This window comes from Thalassophryne amazonica, chromosome 5, assembly GCF_902500255.1.
Source record: "Thalassophryne amazonica chromosome 5, fThaAma1.1, whole genome shotgun sequence".
Taxonomy (NCBI): domain Eukaryota; kingdom Metazoa; phylum Chordata; class Actinopteri; order Batrachoidiformes; family Batrachoididae; genus Thalassophryne; species Thalassophryne amazonica.
Window position 1 is genome coordinate 64414133 of NC_047107.1, and position 21166 is coordinate 64435298.

The window sequence follows — 21166 nt, forward strand, 5'->3', positions numbered from 1 at the left end:
ACGTATTTAGTTTTGCTTTATTGTTTATTATTTGTTTTCACTCTTGATCCCTTAGTTGCTTTAGTCTTAGGTTCATTCTGTTTATCACATTTATTATATTGTGCTTTAGTCACAGGGTTTTGTTACTATTTATTTTCAGTGCTTCTTTTCTGTATGTTCAATTTGTTATTTATTGCACCTTCTGTTTATCAGTTATCTTGTTTCATTAATTGCATTATTCTGTAGTCATCTGGCTTGTTTATTCTCTGTTTGTCAGTAGTTTATTTTTGCTCATCTCATTCATGATTTCACTTATGTTTTAATGTCAGGTTTTGTTTTCAGTTCTCATGTTCGGTTCCTGATCCTGGTTATAGTTGCATTTTATTCTGTCCATGGTTTCTGTTTTGATTGCTCTTGTGTCTTTGTCTGTCACTATGACTCTTTTTGCTCTGTGTTTTCTTCCACTTCCACTCTTGCACCTGCTCACGTGTCTTTGTCTCTTTCATCACTCCACTCTGTGTTTTCCTGCTTCACTTTCTTGCACTGTGCACAATCTTTGTCTTCCCCAGTCACGCCCCTTCCAGAACTTTCTCTGACACCTGCATCTTGTTTCACTGATTACACCACCAGTTATTTAAGTCCTCACAGTCTCACAGTTCATCGCCAGATCGTTGACTTTGTCACTTTCCGGCCTCTGTCTCACGTCTTGTTTTGTCCAGCTTAACAGTATTTTGACATTGCCTGTTTCTGACCTTGAGTTTTGTCTTGCCTCTGATTGCCCTTACACTGTGTATTTTGACCTATGCCTGCTTTTGACTACGCCTCTGTTTCTTGTCTGCCTGCTACCTCTGCCACGCTGCTGGACCACACGTGTACTGACTACCTACCTGTTGAGCCAATTAAATCCCCTTTGAACTTTATCAGTCGTGTGAGTTTGCAGTTGTGTCCTACAGTTTGTGCCACGCCTGATAGTATTTGAGTTGTATTTTACCGTTATATCTCAGTTCAATTAAATTCAGTTCATATTGTTTAAATAGTGCCAAATCACAACAAAGTCATGCAAAGGCACTTCACACTGGGGAGGTCTAACCTTATCAACATTTGGCCAGAAACACTGGGTGACAGTTTTCCTTTTCGCCCAACTCTATCTTATTTTCTTCTTCTAGATTTATACATGTAACCTAAATAAATAAATGAAGCATTAAATAAATTAATTAATTGATTTAAACTGAGTGTTCATGCGAATTCACAAAGTTCATAATTGTTGAACCTGAAGCATTGTAGCAAATTAATTACACTATAATAAAATAAAATTTGCTCTGAAATTTCTCTTCCAAAATGGAAATCTGATTGGCTGCTTGAATTAGAACATTACCAAAACCACAGAAAAACATTTAATCTTTGTGTGAATTTTGTGGTTCACAACTATTAAAGAGACCTACAACATCTTTTACACAAAAATGTGCATCCATGTTCAATATAATGAGTAATGTCTCTTCTTTAAAATTAGTTTGGCGCTTTGCATGCAATCCATGCTACATACTGTAGCCAAACTGGAGCCTATTTCTGTCAAAGGCTGTTACTTTGGTCTAAACAGACCACTTGCCAAAACAATCAGTCAGATACTTTCACTATATACAACCCCAATTCCAGTGAAGTTGGGACGTTGTGTAAAATGTAAATAAAAACAGAATACAATGATTTGCAAATCCTCTTCAATCTATATTCAATTGAATACACCACAAAGACAAGATATTTAATGTTCAGACTGATAAACTTTATTGTTTTTGTGCTAATATTTGCTCATTTGCTCCAGAAAAAAGAGGAAATGACCATCCAGATTATTAGCAACGCAAAGTTCAAAAGTCAGCATCTGTGATGGTATGGGGGTGTGTTAGTGCCCATGACATGGGCAACTTACACATCTGTGATGGCACCATCAATGCTGAAAGGTACATCCAGGTTTTGGAGCAACACATGCTGCCATCCAAGCAGCGTCTTTTTCAGGGATGTCCCTGCTTATTTCAGCAAGACAGTGCCAAGCCACATTCTGCACGTGTTACAACAGCTTGGCTTCGTAGAAAAAGAGTGCCGGTACTAGACTGGCCTGCCTGCAATCCAGACCTGTCGCCCAATGAAAACGTGTGGCACATTATGAAGTGCAAAATACGACAACGGAGACCCCGGACTGTTGTACAACTGATGTCGTACATCATGTTGTGTGGGCCGCCAGAAGAGGAGGTACTGCTGGCCCACCACCAGAGGGCGCCCTGCCTGAAGTGCGGGCTTCAGGCACGAGAGGGCGCTGCCGCCTCAGGAACAAGCCGTGGTGACAGCTGTCACCCATCATCCGTGACAGCTGTCACTAATCATCCAATCCACATCTGGAATAAAAGCAGGAAGACACCTCCACCACACTGCCGAGATATCATCTTCTACTAGAGGTAATATCCTCAGCCTTTTTGTGGTATTTTGTAAACAGTTTATTGTGAGTGTTTGCAGGAGTACTGGTGCTTTTTGTGGAGGCTGTGCAAGACGGCACTCTTTTTCCTCTGAGGGATCGCTGTAACGTATTGAGTGAGAGGTGGAGGTGGAATTCCCACCAGGATTGTTACTGGGTGTTCACACACCCACCCTTAACTGTCTTTGCTTTCTGCCAGCAGTACCAGATCCGACACGCCGTGACGGTGGCCACCTGGGGACTTCGGGACTTGGCGGCTCCAGTATTCCTCGGGTTCGGTGGCAGTGGAAATCGTGTGGTTCCGGTTCGTTTCCAGACGGGCGTCTCCTATCTTCGAGCCTGCCCACACGACACCTTATTGATTGACTTTTGCACATTCTGTAATCTGCTGTGTTTGGTTGTGTCATTCACAACAGTAAAGTGTTATAATTTGACTCCTTCCATTGTCCGTTCATTTACGCCCCCTGTTGTGGGTCCGTGTCACTACACTTTCCCAACAGGATATCTCGGCCAGTGTCATGGACTCCGAGGGGCGTCACCAGGCTGTTGAACAACCAATGGGAGAGCAGGGAGCGCAGGCATCTGCAGGAGGCGTGATTGGTGAGCTACAGCATATTCTCACCGCCTTTACGGCTCGGATGGATCAAATAGCCGAGCAAAACATCCTCCTGAACCGCAGGATGGAGGCTCTCTCCGCGCAAGTGGCGGCGAGCGCTCAGGGCGCTGCTGCAGCTCCTCCTCCTGCCGACCCTGTGCTGGATATAAATGTTCCAGTGGTGGTTCAACAACCCCTCCCACCATCCCCTGAAGCATACATAAGCCCTCCTGAACCGTACGGAGGTTGTGTGGAGACGTACGCGGACTTTCTTATGCAGTGTTCGCTCGTCTTCGCACAACGTCCCGTCATGTACGCGTCAGACGCAAGCAAAATAGCTTATGTGATCACTCTGCTTTCGGGGAGAGGCACGAGCTTGGGCTACAGCGCTTTGGGAGCAAAATTCACGGCTCCTTCACACGTACACTGGGTTTGTGAGGGAGTTCAGAACTGTGTTTGATCACCCTAACAGGGGAGAGACCGCTTCAACTGTGCTGTTGTCGATGAGACAGGGACGCCGAAGCGCAACTGCTTATGCAGTCGACTTCCGCATCGCGGCTGCGAGGTCCGGCTGGAATAACGCTGCGCTCCGCGCCTCCTTTGTAAACGGACTGTCGTCAGTCCTAAAGGAGCACCTAGTGGCCAAGGATGAACCGCGGGAATTAGATGGGCTTATTGATCTCGTTATACGGTTAGACAATCAGTTGGAGGAACGCCGTCGGGAACGAGACGAAGGACGTGGCCGGGCGCGCGCCGTCCCTCTTCCTTCCGGGTCCGAGAAAGGTCCGCCCTTCCCACGCTCCCTGGCCTCTACGTCCCGTGGGGCGACAGCTCCCCCTGCTGACGAAGCTATGGACATGAGCAGGGCCACATTTAGACCACCTAATAGACAGAGGAGGTTTCCACGCGGGGCGTGTTTTGTTTGTGGCTCAATGGAGCATCAATTGAGCGATTGCCCCGAACGGTTAAACACCAACGCCCGCCCCTAGAAACTGGGCTTAGGGTGGGCCAAGAAATTCACGTGGGACACACACATATTGCCACACGGCTCCCAGTTACAATCCTTAGTGGGGATTTAACCCTTCAGGCCCCAGCACTGGTAGACACAGGGTCAGAAGGGAATCTGCTAGACAGCAGATGGGCCAGGGAGGTAGGGCTCCCTCTGGTGGCGCTACTTACACCTTTGCAGGGGCGAGCACTACTTGGCACCCTACTCCCTTTAATCACACACAGGACACCACCAGTAACTCTGGTAGTGTCAGGGAATCATAGGGAGGAGATTGAGTTTTTTGTGACTCCTTCTACCTCCCGTGTGATTCTGGGGTTCCCCTGGATGTTGAAACACAATCCCCGGATTGATTGGCCGTCCGGGGTGGTGGTACAGTGGAGCGAGACCTGCCATCGGATGTGTTTGGGATCCTCGGTTCCTCCCGGTTCCCAGGCTAAGGAGCAGGTCAAAGTTCCCCCAATCTGTCGGCGGTGCCGGTTGAGTACCACGATCTTGCTGACGTTTTTAGCAAGGATCGGGCACTCACTCTCCCCCCGCATTGTCCGTACGATTGTGCCATCGATTTGTTGCCAGGTGTGGAGTTCCCGTCCAGCAGGCTGTACAACCTCTCCCGACCTGAGCGCGAATCAATGGAGACCTACATCCGGGACTCCTTAGCTGCCGGGCTGATCCGTAACTCCACCTCTCCGATGGGAGCAGGTTTCTTTTTTGTGGGCAAAAAAGATGGCGGTCTTCGTCCATGCATTGATTACCGGGGGCTGAACGAGATCACGGTTCGCAACCGATACCCGTTGCCTTTGTTAGATTCGGTGTTCACCCCCCTGCATGGAGCCAAAATCTTCACAAAGTTGGATCTTAGGAACGCATACCACCTAGTTCGGATCCGGAAGGGAGACGAATGGAAGACGGCATTCAACACCCCGTTAGGTCATTTTGAGTACCTGGTCATGCCGTTCGGCCTCACTAACGCCCCCGCGACGTTCCAAGCTTTGGTTAATGACGTCTTGCGGGACTTCCTGCACCGATTCGTCTTCGTATACCTGGATGATATACTCATCTTTTCTCCGGACCCTGAGACCCATGTACGGCATGTACGTCAGGTCCTGCAGCAGTTGTTGGAGAACCGGCTGTTTGTGAAGGGCGAGAAGTGTGAGTTTCACCGCACTTCTTTGTCCTTCCTGGGGTTTTTCAACTCCTCCAACTCCGTCGCCCCGGATCCGGCCAAGGTCGCAGCGGTGAGAGACTAGCCCCAACCTACGAGCCGTAGGAAGCTGCAACAGTTCCTCGGCTTTGCAAATTTTTACAGGAGGTTTATTAAGGGGTATAGTCAGGTAGTTAGCCCCCTGACGGCCCTGACCTCGCCAAAAGTTCCCTTCACCTGGTCGGATCGGTGCGAAGCCGCGTTTAGGGAGTTGAAACGCCGGTTCTCGACTGCACCGGTCTTGGTGCAGCCCGATCCTAGTCGCCAGTTTGTGATTGAAGTGGACGCCTCTGACTCAGGGATAGGAGCCGTGCTATCCCAGAGCGGAGAGACCGATAAGGTTCTTCACCCGTGTGCCTATTTTTCCCGCAGGTTGACCCAAGCAGAGCGGAACTATGACGTGGGCAATCGAGAGCTCCTTGCGGTGAAAGAGGCTCTTGAGGAGTGGAGACACCTGCTGCAGGGAGCGTCAGTGCCTTTCACGGTTTTCACGGACCACCGGAACCTGGAGTATATCAGGACCGCCAAGCGACTGAACCCCAGGCAAGCCCGCTGGTCACTGTTTTTTGGCCGTTTTGACTTCCGAATCACCTACCGCCCCGGGACCAAGAACCAATGATCGGATGCCCTGTCCCGGGTGCATGAACGGGAAGTCAAGACCGAGCTGTCGGATCCACCGGAACCCATTCTACCGGAGTCCACTATCGTGGCTACCCTAACCTGGGACGTGAAGAAGACCATCCGGGAGGCCCTGGCACGGAGCCTGGATCCCGGAACAGGACCGAAAGACAGATTGTACATCCCACCAGAGGCCAGAGCTGCCGTTCTGGACTTCTGTCACGGGTCCAAGCTCTCCTGCCACCCAGGGGTGCGTACGACCGTGGCAGTGGTCCGGCAGCGCTTCTGGTGGGCGTCCCTGGAGACTGATGTCCGGGCTTACATCCAGGCCTGCACCACCTGCGCCAGGGGCAAGGCGGACCACCAGAAGGCACAGGGACTCCTACAGCCACTTCCTGTGCCTCATTGCCCCTGGTCCCACATCGGTCTGTATTTTGTCACGGGCCTCCCGCCGTCCCGGGGACACACCACCATTCTCACGATAGTGGACCGATTCTCCAAGGCGGCCCACTTCGTGGCCCTCCCGAAGCTCCCGTCGGCCCAGGAGATGGCGGATCTCCTGGTCCACCATGTCGTCCGGCTGCATGGGATACCAACAGACATCGTTTCGGATCGCGGTCCCCAGTTCTCCTCGCAGGTGTGGAGAAGTTTCTGCCGGGAACTGGGGGCCACCGTAAGCCTCTCGTCTGGGTATCATCCACAGACTAACGGACAGGTCGAACGGGCCAACCAGGAGTTGGAGCAGGCCCTTAGGTGCACGACCTCCGCACACCCGACGGCTTGGAGTGAACATCTGGCCTGGATCGAGTACGCTCATAACAGCCAAGTGTCCTCTGCCACCGGCCTCTCCCCGTTCGAGGTGTGTCTGGGGTACCAACCCCCTTTGTTTCCTTTGGTGGAGGGAGAGGTCAGTGTGCCCTCGGTCCAGGCCCACCTGCGGAGATGCCGTCGGGTGTGGCACACCACCCGTTCGGCCTTGTTGAGGGCCCGGACGAGGGCTAAAGCCCATGCAGGCCGTCGACGGTCCCCGGCCCCCGCATACCAGCCCGGGCAGGAGGTATGGCTTTCCACCAAGGACATTCCACTACAGGTCGAGTCTCCTAAACTGAAAGGCCGCTTCATTGGACCCTTTTCCATCCTCAAGGTTCTCAGTCCTACCGCAGTGAGGCTCCAACTCCCGGCCTCACTGCGGATCCATCCGGTTTTCCATGTCTCCAGAATCAAGCCGCATCACACCTCACCCCTCTGTGCACCCGGTCCGGCGCCGCCTCCTGCCCGTATTATCGACGGGGAGCCGGCTTGGACAGTTCGCCGGCTCTTGGACGTCCGTCGAATGGGCTGGGGCTTTCAGTATTTGGTGAACTGGGAGGGGTATGGACCCGAAGAACGCTCCTGGGTGAAGAGGAGCTTCATCCTGGACCCGGCCCTCCTGGCCGATTTCTATCGTCGCCACCCGAACAAGCCTGGTCGGGCGCCAGGAGGCGCCCGTTGAGGGGGGGGTCCTGTTGTGTGGGCCGCCAGAAGAGGAGGTACTGCTGGCCCACCACCAGAGGGCGCCCTGCCTGAAGTGCGGGCTTCAGGCACGAGAGGGCGCTGCCGCCTCAGGAACAAGCCGTGGTGACAGCTGTCACCCATCATCCGTGACAGCTGTCACTAATCATCCAATCCACATCTGGAATAAAAGCAGGAAGACACCTCCACCACACTGCCGAGATATCATCTTCTACTAGAGGTAATATCCTCAGCCTTTTTGTGGTATTTTGTAAACAGTTTATTGTGAGTGTTTGCAGGAGTAGACGGCACTCTTTTTCCTCTGAGGGATCGCTGCAACGTATTGAGTGAGAGGTGGAGGTGGAATTCCCACCAGGATTGTTACTGGGTGTTCACACACCCACCCTTAACTGTCTTTGCTTTCTGCCAGCAGTACCAGATCCGACACGCTGTGACAGTGGCCACCTGGGGACTTCGGGACTTGGCGGCTCCAGTATTCCTCGGGTTCGGTGGCAGTGGAAATCGTGTGGTTCCGGTTCGTTTCCAGACGGGCGTCTCCTATCTTCGAGCCTGCCCACACGACACCTTATTGATTGACTTTTGCACATTCTGTAATCTGCTGTGTTTGGTTGTGTCATTCACAACAGTAAAGTGTTATAATTTGACTCCTTCCATTGTCCGTTCATTTACGCCCCCTGTTGTGGGTCCGTGTCACTACACTTTCCCAACACATCAAGCAAGAATGGGAAAGAATTCCACCTACAAAGCTTCAACAATTAGTGTCCTCAGTTCCCAAACGCTTATTGAGTGTCGTTAGAAGGAAAAGTGATGTAACACAGTGGTAAACATACCACTGTCCCAGCTCTTTTGAAACATTTAAAAATGAGCAAATATTTGCACAAAAACAATAAAGTTTATCAGTTTGAACATGAAATATCTTGTCTTTGTGGTGTATTCAGTTGAATATAGGTTGAAGAGGATTTGCAAATCATTACCTCCGCCAAAGAGGTTATGTTTTCGGTTGCGTTTGTTTGTTTGTTTGTCAGCAGGATAACTCAAAAAGTTTTGAATGGATTTTGATGAAATTTTGTGGATTGGTTGGAAATGACAAGAGGAACAAGTGATTAAATTTTAGTGGCGAGCCGGATCACAAGCCGGATCCCGATGCTAACATTAGCATGTCTATGGCATTTTCAATGTTAAGTTAGCATTAAGCAGTTGCAGCTGTCATCACGTTTGGGTGCATTTGTTTTCAAATTGTATTTCTTAAATTTATTTTTGTTTATATATTAATAATCTAATGATTATTATATACAATTTTAGAGAAAGAGACAAAAAGACAAATAGATCACTGTGCCAAGGAGGGAATCTCTTTAGGGTCAGTGACCCTATGGCCTTGTTTAGAGAAGTGTTTCATAAATGTTAAAAAATTCATATATTTGCAGTTTAGTTGAATAATAAATTGAATTTTGTCTCATTTGTTTTTGTCTATAAGCACATGCAATATCAATATCAGTGCTCAGATGACAGTAGCTTCTGGGAAAGGTGCAAGTTGCAATAAACTGTGATGCCAAGCGCTAAGGATACATGCTATCCAGTCAATCAATCAATCAATCAACTTTTTTCTTATATAGCGCCAAATCACAACAAACAGTTGCCCCAAGGCGCTCCATATTGCAAGGCAAGGCCATACAATAACCATGAAAAACCCCAACGGTCAAAACGACCCCCTATGAGCAAGCACTTGGCCACAGTGGGAAGGAAAAACTCCCTTTTAACAGGAAGAAACCTCCAGCAGAACCAGGCTCAGGGAGGGGCAGTCTTCTGCTGAGACTGGTTGGGGCTGAGGGAAAGAACCAGGAAAAAGACATGCCGAGAAGGGGGGCAGAGATCGATCACTAATGATTAAATGCAGAGTGATGCATACGGAGCAAAAAGAGAAAGAAACAGTGCATCATGGGAACCCCCCCACAGTCTACGTCTAAAGCAACATAACCAAGGGATGGTCCAGGGTCACCCGATCCAGCCCTAACTATAAGCCTTAGCGAAAAGGAAAGTTTTAAGCCTAATCTTAAAAGTAGAGAGGGTGTCTGTCTCCCTGATCTGAATTGGGAGCTGGTTCCACAGGAGAGGAGCCTGAAAGCTGAAGGCTCTGCCTCCCATTCTACTCTTACAAACCCTAGGAACTACAAGTAAGCCTGCAGTCTGAGAGCGAAGCGCTCTAATGGGGTAATATGGTACTACGAGGTCCCTAAGATAAGATGGGACCTGATTATTCAAAACCTTATAAGTAAGAAGAAGAATTTTAAATTCTATTCTAGAATTAACAGGAAGCCAATGAAGAGAGGCCAATATGGGTGAGATATGCTCTCTCCTTCTAGTCCCCGTCAGTACTCTAGCTGCAGCATTCTGAACCAACTGAAGGCTTTTTAGGGAACCTTTAGGACAACCTGATAATAATGAATTACAATAGTCCAGCCTAGAGGAAATAAATGCATGAATTAGTTTTTCAGCATCACTCTGAGACAAGACCTTTCTGATTTTAGAGATATTGCGTAAATGCAAAAAGGCAGTCCTACATATTTGTTTAATATGCGCTTTGAATGACATATCCTGATCAAAAATAACTCCAAGATTTCTCACAGTATTACTAGAGATCAGGGAAATGCCATCCAGAGTAACGATCTGGTTAGACACCATGTGTGGGAGTGTGTGGGACCATCATTTCAGTCACAGCAGATGAAACTTTGTTTTACTACTGAGCAAACATCATTGTCAGACTTTTTTAGGTTCAGTGATTCCACGGCGTGCAGATGTTATGGCGTCAGTGACCCCATGGCCTTGGCGGAGGTTTGCACTCTCTGAGTGCTTCTAGTTGTATTCTGTTTTTATTTAAATTTTACACAACGTCCCAACTTCATTGGAATTGTGGTTGCATTTATGGTGCCTGCCTGTGTCAAAGAAGCACACAGACTGTTGATTATAATGACTGTAATATATAAAAAAGACAGATGCAGGAGGCACACACACACACACACACACACACACACACACACACACACACACACACACACACACACACACACACACACACACACACACACACACACACACACACACACACACACACACACACACACACACACACAGCAGTGCATTATTGAGTTTCATTGATTCTCAGCCAATCATCCCTGTCTTTAGGCTGTAAATCGCACTCTATCTTTAAGTTATATTGCTGGACTGAAGAGGTCAACTCCCAGTTCTTCATTATTATACATTCTCCGCCTCATCCTCAACAAGGAGACCAATAGTGTGCACGCACCACATGCACACCATCTTGTAATTTACTGCAACACAAGGCCATAGCCTGGAGAAGCTTTTATTACTTGCCAATAATCATAATGTAACATTGATGGACCAGGTCAATATTCCTGTGTGTTCTGTCTGTTTGTCTGACTGTGGCTTTTCCTCTTCCTACTCTGATTGCTCTCATGTTTCTCTTTGTTCTATTTCTGCTTTCATGTTTTTATCTATTCATCCTTCCCACATACTGTAACCTCTTTTTACATGCACCATTCGTTTTTGTCAAATTTCAAGTGGGTTCAGATAAGTCCTTCAGGAAATGTGAATTCATTTATGCTTTTGTATGATTGCATGCATGTGCATGGAAGTCCCATGTGCAGAATTCACAAAAGGGTTTGAGTTTCACACTCCCACTTGTCCTTCCTCATCAAAAAACTGTATCTCAATTAACTACAATGACATCAGGAAATCTGCTGTCATACTAACTATGAGGTTTTTTTTCTAATATGCAGTAAATATGTCTTACTGCAAGTACATGTTGTGATTTCAATGGCGTGTAATTGATCACAGTTCATTAATCAGTAAATAATTAACATTACTTAGCCATGATTGATGAATGCACTGTGAAGGAGTGTCAGCAATGATATTTTGGCCATGTGGCACATTTTGCTGGGCTTGACCTTGCACACAGGTGCCTCAGTGTTGAGGATTCCAGTGGCTGGAAAAGGCCAAGGGAACACCCACTTTTCACCTGGTAGCAGCAGAAAGACAGTTAATTTTCAGAGGTGGTGATGGACCCGTTGTCTGCCTGGGTGGTTGCCATCCAGGACCCTGGCCAGTCCTGTGGTGTGGTGGATGCTCTGACCTGCGGCACCAGCGCACACTCCCAGACTTGACGTGGCAGTAAAGACAAGTAGAATGACTTACATGTGTCAGTTTTTAGGAGGCTGTTGGTGCTTCTGAAGTACTGAGGGTTCTCTATCACTGGGATCTTGGTCATCCCAATGATGACGGCATCAGGGCCCATCTCTGAAGAAGAGGGAGTGTTGCTGCCATTGGATACATGGTGAAGAGGAGAGGCAGAGTCATCATCATTACTAATCACTGAAGATGGTCCTGCAAGAGCAGAGACAGACAGGGTTCAGTTAATTTGGTAAAATTAGGAGTCGTTTCCTGTTGCATGTTCTTACAAAAGTAAAGAAAGGACAGAAAAAATGAGATCAGAGGTATTTGTTCATTAGGAAGAGCAATGGCTGAAAAAAGAGCAGAGGTTAGGATCTTATCCTTGACATGAAATATATAGGTGGGAGCCAGAGAGACACGGAAATAGGTATAGCATGTTATTCCAGATCCAGATCAATGAATGCCAATAGTCATACTCTTTAACATTTTATAAACTGAGTGTTTGCACACTCAGAAGCAATTCATCCTTTATCCAATGACTAACAAAACTGTACATCGCCTCATTTTAGTTCAATGTGCAGGATTAATTTTGAATTTGCAGGGAATTTGTCTTAAAGTATCTCATAGGGAGACATATCTTGTTTGGATTAGTGCATTAAATTTAAACTTTAGCCTCGACAGAAGTGCAGCTGTATGGCTAAGCCTACAGAGTCCCATTAGTGTGCTAGGCTCTTAGAATAATTTTCTGTCAACAGAAGTGGTTTTCATGTTTGACTACTGGGTTCTTTTTTTAAAGTCAGGGTACGTCTGATTTAATGAAGCCAAAAGAAGAGATGAAAGTACATTTCAACTCTGTAAGATAGTTTGAATGAAATTAATATCTGCTTTAAAAAGACAAATGCTAGTAATCCAATAACCATTCTAGAAAAACAACAAGCAAACTGTCATAAAATATACTTTTATTCCAACAGATGTTTTTCACAGCAGTAATACAAAAAACCCATGCTACATAACGAGCGAGCAAGAGGAGCACGGTGCCAGCAGTCCAGAACTGAGCTCAACTCTTTTTGCAGAAAGTTTTTTTTGGAAATAGAAAGGAGGTTTTATTAGCTCCTAATTAAATCAAAGAAAACAGATCATGATGTTTGCATTTGCCTGTTACACCTCCGTGACCTTTTTTCATGTCTTTAGTTTGAATGCCAAAGCAAACAGCATCTGGTTTTTCATTACACAAACATTAGCGCCCTACATTCAAAAGTGCAAGCAGACACATGTAATTTTAATGTCACCCCTCACCACTAAATGCTTACATTAACCTTAATTTAACATCATTTTAAATGCACCATATTACAAGAGTGTGATCTTCAACAACTAAAGCATCCTCACACATTTTTGTGAAGGGCAGAACATTTGCAGCTTATTCAGTGTTAGATTGTCATTACAGAGCGGGTCGACCCTGAAGGTAATCAATTGGTACATTCTTCATTGTCAGCCAGTTAGATTGATCTGTGAACTAAAGTGTCCTAAACCATTATTATCCTGTATTTGGCAGAAGACCAAAATGATCAAGTTGGTGTTGAACATAACTGTACATATGATAAATACATCAGGGATCGGCTGATGTTTAAGAAAGGTTCATTAAGAAATGTCAGTTATTTCCAAGCACAAATGAATAAACTAGGTGCTTTATCTTGTTTTCTTCAACTTTACTGTACCTCAGAGGTGGAATATTGTTTAATGCATGCATGAATAAAATTCAGCCCAGTTTCACTTGCATGGTTTTAAATTCTAACACTGTCACTGGTGTTACTATGGAGACAGCAAAGACGTTTCTCCATATCTGCATTTTTGTGTTTTCCTTGTTAGCATAAAGCATCTTAGCATCTTCATCAAATGTACAGTAATGCAAATTCTTGTACTATCTGGATCCAAAACTCTTACTATAGCCAGAAGAGCGATTTAACAAATAGAGCATATTATTTTTTCTTTTTTTTACAACACACACAAAGACGTGCGGACGGATTCGCGCGTAGGCACCCAGCCGCTCATGGCGCGGCGCCACAGCAAAACACCTCCGTTGGAAGTCTCACAGGACAAGTTTGAACATGCCCAGCTGGAGGTGTTTTGCTGTGGCGCTGCGCCATGAGCGGCTGGGTGCCGACGCGCGAATCCGTCTGCACGTCTTTCATTACAAAATCTCCTTTAACAGTGGAATGTCCGGATAAACTGCTGATCCCGACCTCTTCTGAAACTTCTCTGCTCTCTCACGACGTCCTGGGTCAACAGAGGCTTAAATTTGGAAGTTTTCAGCTCGAAACAGGCTGACGACGGCGGCTCAGGGTGCGGCGCGCCGTCCGGCTCCGTGGGCTGTTCTTAAAGCGACAGTAACACTCATTAATCTCTCATCAGCCATCAAAATTTTCACCGAAAACCGTCTGAATTTCTCGAATGGTGTCCACTTGGATGTGCCTCACAGTTTCTGAAAAAATTTTGATCAAGCAAAGCGCCAGTCTCTCAGGAAGAAGTCAGACAAAGGAATTCCGACGGGAGGGGTGGAACAGTGCTCACTCAAAGCCTGCCCACAGGTGAATGACGCAACCGACAGGCGTGAAAAAACTCATGCAAGCACACGAGGGTTCAAGCTTGTCTGATGTAATCACACGTGATTCAAATCCATATAGTTTTTGAAAAAAATAATAAGGTCCGATACTTTTCTAATAGACCTCGTATATATATATATATATATATATATATATATTAGGGGTGGGCAAACATAAAAAATCTTAATCGCATTAACTCAATGACTTTCTGTGATTAATCATGATTAATCGCATGGTATATGTGAAACCCAAAAATAAATTCAAAAGCTGCTTAAAAGCATAGTTTTATTTGAAAATGTAAATGAACATTGCATAAATTTGAAAATGTAAATTTCAACTGAAACACACTAATGAAATCAAATATAAAACCACTGGCAGGTCATTTGTTATCCTGTTTCATATCAAAATAACAATAATCATGTCCATGACTAAATGTACTAAAACAAATACGTCACAATTGTACACATACCACAATTTTATATGTGTACAATTGTGATGTATTTGTTTTAGTATATTTAGATTTTGTTGTGATTTGGCACTTTATAAGCCGATTAAATTGAATTGAAATTGAACATTTTATTGAGTCTTAAAGTAAATAAATATGAATTTGGTCACTGGATCCTTAAACTTTGTACATAATGAACTCTACATGGTGAATCCTTGATCTCTGGACATAAATAGGAATAAACAAAATCTGTAGTTTTTGTCAAAAGCATTTCCTTTCAGACATTGGCATGAATGTGTTTCCATATATCTGAGCTGAGCTCTTACAGCTGCTGTGCTTCACTTCAGGATGTAATTTGAAAAGAAAATACAGCACGTTTCATTTTGGGAGGAAAAAAAAACGTTTTAGTCGATTGTAGTTTCTTGTCTGTATTACATTTGGAAAGAGGTGTCATTTTATTTAAAGCGGTGATTCATTTTGAAGTTATTAATTCTGACCGCACTCTGTCTCAGCCGTGCAGCGTTTCGAGCTGTGTGAATGGAACGGAGGACGATTCTCATTTCTTGACAGCAACAAGACAAGAGTCCCAGTTAGTGACTTTAATCCACACAAAAGTGACTGACGATATTTTAATGGCTTTGCGAGGGGTTAAGAAGCGGCTTGCCATTTCTGAAGAGCAGTGAATCAAAGAACCAACGAGCTACTGGATCGAAGCATTGCTTCAATCGTTCATGGTTTCAAAGTGGAGCCGTGCTGCAGAAATAGTTTATTACAGACCAAACCCTGAATATCCGACATCCGTATGACTCTGAAACTCGGAAAAATCCATATAATTTACGGACTATAGGTTGACATGAAAACCACCGAAAGCTGTGTTCACCGCGGGGACACGTTCGGCTATTCGAGATTATTCAAGATTTGTTTTTACCGATGACGAATGTTTCGTAAAAAAAAATTTGACCGATCCAAACCGGTCTGGATCCGGGCCTGATCCTGTAGAACTTTGTACCGAAAATGTCCATTCAAAAGTTCGGCGTCTTTCTGCATTTTGTTTTGTTGTGCATTGCATAGCCTGTACTTTTCTCGATCCTCGTGTCGTTTTCTGTGTGAACTCAGCTATCAGCAGGAAGCAGCAGCATAAGCTCGCCCCCGACTGACGCTTTCAAAATAAAAGGCAACGAGCAACAGTCATAAAAGGCTAAAAAAACCAAAACAAAACAAACCGCAGCGTTAAGGGGAGAAACAAAATTGTCGGCGATAATGACCTCAATAATTAACGCATCGTTAGCGCGTTAATGTTGCCCAGCCCTAATATATATACGAGGTGTATTAGATAAGAAACCGACACTTTTATTTTTTTTTAACTATATGGATTTGAATGACGTGCGATTACACCAATCATGGTTGAACCCTCGTGCGCATGCGTGAGTTTTTTCACGCGTGTCGGTGACGTCATTTCCCTGTGGGCAGGCCTTGAGTGAGATGTGGTTCAGCCCTCTCGGCTGAATTCCTTTGTTTCATACGCTGCTCGAGATGGCGCGCGTTGCTTTATCAACATTTTTTCTGGACCTGTGAGGAATATCCGAGTGGACACTATTCGAGAAATTTAGCTGGTTTTTGGTGAAAAGTTTAACGGCTGATGAGAGATTATGGGGTGTTTCTGTCAGTGTAAGGACTTCCCACGGAGCGGGATGTCGCGCGGCGCTTCCAGGTACCATTGTCGGCCTGTTTCGACCTGAAAACATCCTAATTTAAGGCTTAATTCACCCAGGACGTCGTGAGAGAAAAGAGAAGATTCAGAAGAGGCCGGCATGAGGACTTTATGCGGACATTCCATTTTTTTCCATCCACATTTTTTAATGAAAGACGTGCGCGCAAATTCGCCGACTCATTTCCGTGACGACTCGGCGAATCTGTGTGTGCCGCGACAGGAAAAACACCTCCGTGTTGAAAACCATTTGTAAAATTCAGGCTGCTTTTGATGGCTTTCAACAAGTGAGTAACTGAGAAATTGTTTAAAAGCTTGGGCATGTTCCAACTTGCCCGTTAAGGTTTCCAACGGAGGTGTTTTTCCTGTCGCGACCCCCCGCGGTCGGGTGCGGCCCGACATGCAACTCTGCCCGCACGTTCTTTCATTACAAAATGTCCGTTAACAATGGAATGTCTGAATAAACTCCTCATGTCGACTTCTTCTGAAAGTTCTCTGTTCTCTGACGACTTACTGGGTCAACAGAGCCTGAAATGTGGAAGTTTTCAACTTGAAACGGCGAGACACTGCCGCCTCAAAGCGCAGATCGCCATCAGGCGCCGTGGGCCGTCCTTAAAGCGACACTACCGGACCAAAATCTCTCATCAGCCGTTAAAATTTTTACTGAAAACCAGCTGAATTTATCGAATGGTGTCCACTCAGTTGTGCCTTACCGTTTCGAAAAAAGTTTGATCAAACAAAGCAGCAGTCTCTGAGCCATTCCTAAACAATGAAAAAAATCGACAAGAGGGTGGGCGACTCCTCACTCAAAGACTGCCCACAGGTGAATGACGTAACCGACAGGCGTGAAAAAACTCTCGCATGCCCACGAGGGTTCAAGCATGTCTGATGTAATCACACGTGATTCAAATCCATATGGTTTTTGAAAAAAATAATAAGGTCGGATACTTTTCTAACAGACCTCATATATATATATATATATATATATATATATATATATATATATATATATATATATATATATATATATATATATAAAAACATGTCATTTGCACATTTTATTCCTGTGAATTATTCTGTGTTTAGTGTACATTTATACATGCTGTACAGAGAGAGTGCAACTCAAACTGAAGTCAAATTCCTTGTATTCTGTGGATACTTGCCGAATAAAAGCTATTCTATTCTATTTCATTAAGTTTGGCCCATTTAAAATGATTTGTAACCCAATGGTTTTTTTTAAACTCACAGTCTTGGGTTCACTGGTCTTAAAAACAATACGAGCAAAGTGTTATGTGTCGGACGCAGCCCGGAGAACCGACCAGCGTTTGAAGGACCCAGTATAAAATAAGCAGAGCACGGTACAAAGGATAACAGAGTTTAATGAACATAACAGTGCTGTGAAAAATATAAAAGTGCGCAGTCTGGCGTGGTGGATTGCGGTGGCTCCCAGCAGCGCTAACGGTCCGGAGCCAGAACTGGTTCGGACCCAAGGACCCCGCCGACACCCCCCAGGTGGCCGCGACAAACCGAGTCTGTGAAAGAAGGAATCATTATGTGAGTCCACACTCAACACACAGAGAGAACGCTCAAAGGTGTACAAACAGCAAACACTTCCTGGCTTAATTACTAATCAGCTTCCCACCCTGCAGGCATGGAACATCCAGTTCACAAAACTCCACAGCAGTGGAAGCTGATTAAACGACTACATACAGCTCAATATAATAAGGTGTGAGGGATACCATATTTACTGACTGTATAAATGTTAGTCACAAAATCTAACGTACCTCAGGAAGTGTGCTGACGAGCGTGAGACCTCACCCCCTCCTCTTTCACAGACCGTGCATCAAACCTGGACGTTCTCTGCATCCACTGATGATGAGATGGCTCTCGAGACGACGATCTCACCCGTCTGGTCACAAGGTCGAGTCTCTGGCAAATACACACTGTGTACTCCAGTCTTAAATGCCACCATGTTCCAATCCATGTAGATGCACCACAGCTGTGAGTCCTGACGAGCCGCAGGTGATCAGGGTGAGGTCCTGATAAACTCAGCTACACAGCCACTCAGTCCCAAATGCAAGCCACCTGGAAGGAAAAACAAAAGACAGAAACAAAAAGGCAGCCAGGCCCCCCAGCCATACAACACAAAGCTTGCTCATGGTACACTGAGTCCCAAACAGGAAGTGCCAAATTTCGAGTCCACGGTGAAACAGAAAATGTCAAATGTTGAACACTTTCTGGATCCCATGAGACAAGATAGTTTGGGGGGCTATAGCTGGGGGTCTTTAGCCATGATAATGCTCCCCAAAAGCATTTACTGAAAATAAAGTCTGAAGGACCTAAATGAGATGGTGAGGACTTTCCAGTCATGTGAGACGCAAATAAAAAAAAATTCCTTAAAGCGACGGGGGTTAAGAGGGCTATAATTAGGGGGGGTCTGCTCCCCAGAAGCATTTACTCCAAAAAGTCTGAAGGACCTAAATGACATGGTGAGATGCTGAAGAGCTTCACTCCTTCATGTCCACGACATATACATATTACATTTTATGACCTTGAAATTATGTGTGTGCAAAGACAGAGAATAAACCTTTATGACATTATCTGTTCTGTTCCATATAAAGAGGTCTGACTGGCAGCAATTTAGAGTACAGTGTCTTGCTCAAGGACACTTGGGTAAACAGGAACACATTTACAAACCTTTTGGCTGATGCACATCCTGTTTTAGCACTGGAGCCATGGCTGCCAAAGAAACAGATGTGAAACGTTTGTGGAAAAAAATATATCCATCCTTTCATTTCCAATTACTTATTCTGTTAAGGGTCATGGGGGCAGAGCTTATTTAAGCATACAACTAAAACTGTAAATTAGAATATACTTGCTTAACCAAATATAGAAATAACTCAAACTCAGATAAGGTTTGTGTAATCAGGATGTACTGTTTGGTGACTGTAGCTATAACGTGGTACAGCAGGTTCTCTTTAACCCAAAAAGGTTGGTGGATCAAACCCTGAGTATTCCTCTGTCAAAGTACCTATGAGCAAAACACCAAACCACAAATTTCTTCCAGCCCCAGCCAGGTAGATATAAAAAAATATATACTATGAAGAAGCATTAAAAACAATCCAAAACGTATATTTTCAGTGTAAGATTCTTTTTTTAAAATCCATTTATTTGTAAAGGGACCATGTACAATAAAGAACATAAATGTTTACATTTGATGCATTGTACCAGAGTTAACCTAAAGCTGATTTACATCTGCAGTCCCTTCTGATTATATCTTTAATTAGAAGTTAAAGTCAAAGTTAACATTCTTTTCAGCTAATGTGTTATTCTAAAATTATCTATCATGTAAATAAAATTGAAATGAAAAAGCCTGTGCGTGTGGTTAACGTATGTAAATCTTTTTTAAAGCAGTGTATCATTATGTTTTCCATTTAGAAGTGTGCAAGAATGCGTGTGCCAGACTCATAACCCTCTGTCCCACTGAATAATAAGCCATGAATAACGAGCCACGCATGGGTGTGTCAGCGATTATTCAAAGAATCATCCACGTTTTAAGCTTTCACGTATCCGCTACTATGTACCTCACATGTGCCAGGTATCAACCTCTAGCGAGCTACGACCGACCTGTCATTTGAGCCCCATCCAGCCTCTAGTGGCTCGTGTCGCCACATATGATCCATGTCAAGCCACATATGATTCCTGTAGCGCCGTGTAATGTGACGTTGGTGCACGTTTAGGCATGGATTTGTGTTTTCAACAGCCAAACTCTGACAGAAAATGATTAATCTGCTACAAAATAATTATGTTCAGTGTCTGGCACACAAGCAGGTGGACTTGTAGGGCTCAAGAGGGTGAGCCTGTCCGGTCCTCGTAGCTGCCAGGTGCTCGGATAATGGAGTTTAAACAGCCTCGTCCTCACTCATCACAAACATGCCTCTAAAATCCTCGTTTGTCCTCGTAGTACCTCGTACACAAACTGCCCCACGCTGCTGCTGCTAAATTTTGAACTTCTTCAAATTAGCGCCACGCTCAGAGATGAGCCTCGTTAGCTGAATATTTTGCTTCTAAAAGCCTCTCAGAGCCACTAGTCTCCCACGATTGTTGAATAACTGGACACTTACCAAAAAAACATGCTACGTGGCTCATTATTTACTGTTTATTACACCCTAAGAAATGAAACACAGGGGTTTAAAACGTAATTAATACTATTATTTTCAATATACTTGCAAATGTTAATTTTAGGGATTTAAGTAATAATGTTTAATTTGATTTAATTAATTTCAACTACAATATTGTTTTGCACTTAACTGACAATGTTATGTGGAAAAAGTTACGTTTTATTTCTTAGAGTGTATTTGGTGGGACCAGGGCTTTAAAGAGTTACCATACCTAAACGTGCACCAATGTCGCGTTACATGGTGCTACGTGGATCATATGCGGCTTGACGTGGCTCATGTGTGGCGACACGAGCCATTCGAGGCTGGATGGGGCTCAAATGACAGGTCGGTCGTGGCTCACTAGAGGCTGATATGTGGCACATGTGAGGTACAGAGAGGCACATAGAGACTTCTTCACAGCGGATACACGATAGCTTAAAACATGGATCATTCTTTGAATAATCGCTGACACACCCATGCGTGGCTCATTATTCATGGCTTATTATTCGGTGGGACTGAGGCTTAACTACAAGCTTGAATTGTATCTACTCTCAGCCTTCCACTGGGTCTTCATCCGACCTTAGTTGAAGAAAAAGAGAAGCCAAGTTGGAGCATGAGTCTGATCATAGAGAGGGAAACATCTGTCATAGTTCCGCATGCACACGCGCGCGCACACACACACACACACACACA

The 21166-nt window shown here is 45.0% G+C and overlaps 1 protein-coding gene across 2 annotated transcripts in view; it reads right to left on the reverse strand.

The window, feature by feature from the left end:
- Positions 1-21166, reverse strand: part of ntrk2a (neurotrophic tyrosine kinase, receptor, type 2a) — a 274950-nt gene that overhangs the window by 95467 nt on the left and 158317 nt on the right. For both annotated transcript variants that reach the window (XM_034170439.1, XM_034170438.1), the window contains exon 14: positions 11585-11773. In XM_034170439.1, coding sequence (XP_034026330.1) covers positions 11585-11773 — 189 coding nt within the window. The remainder of the gene's footprint in view (positions 1-11584; positions 11774-21166) is intronic.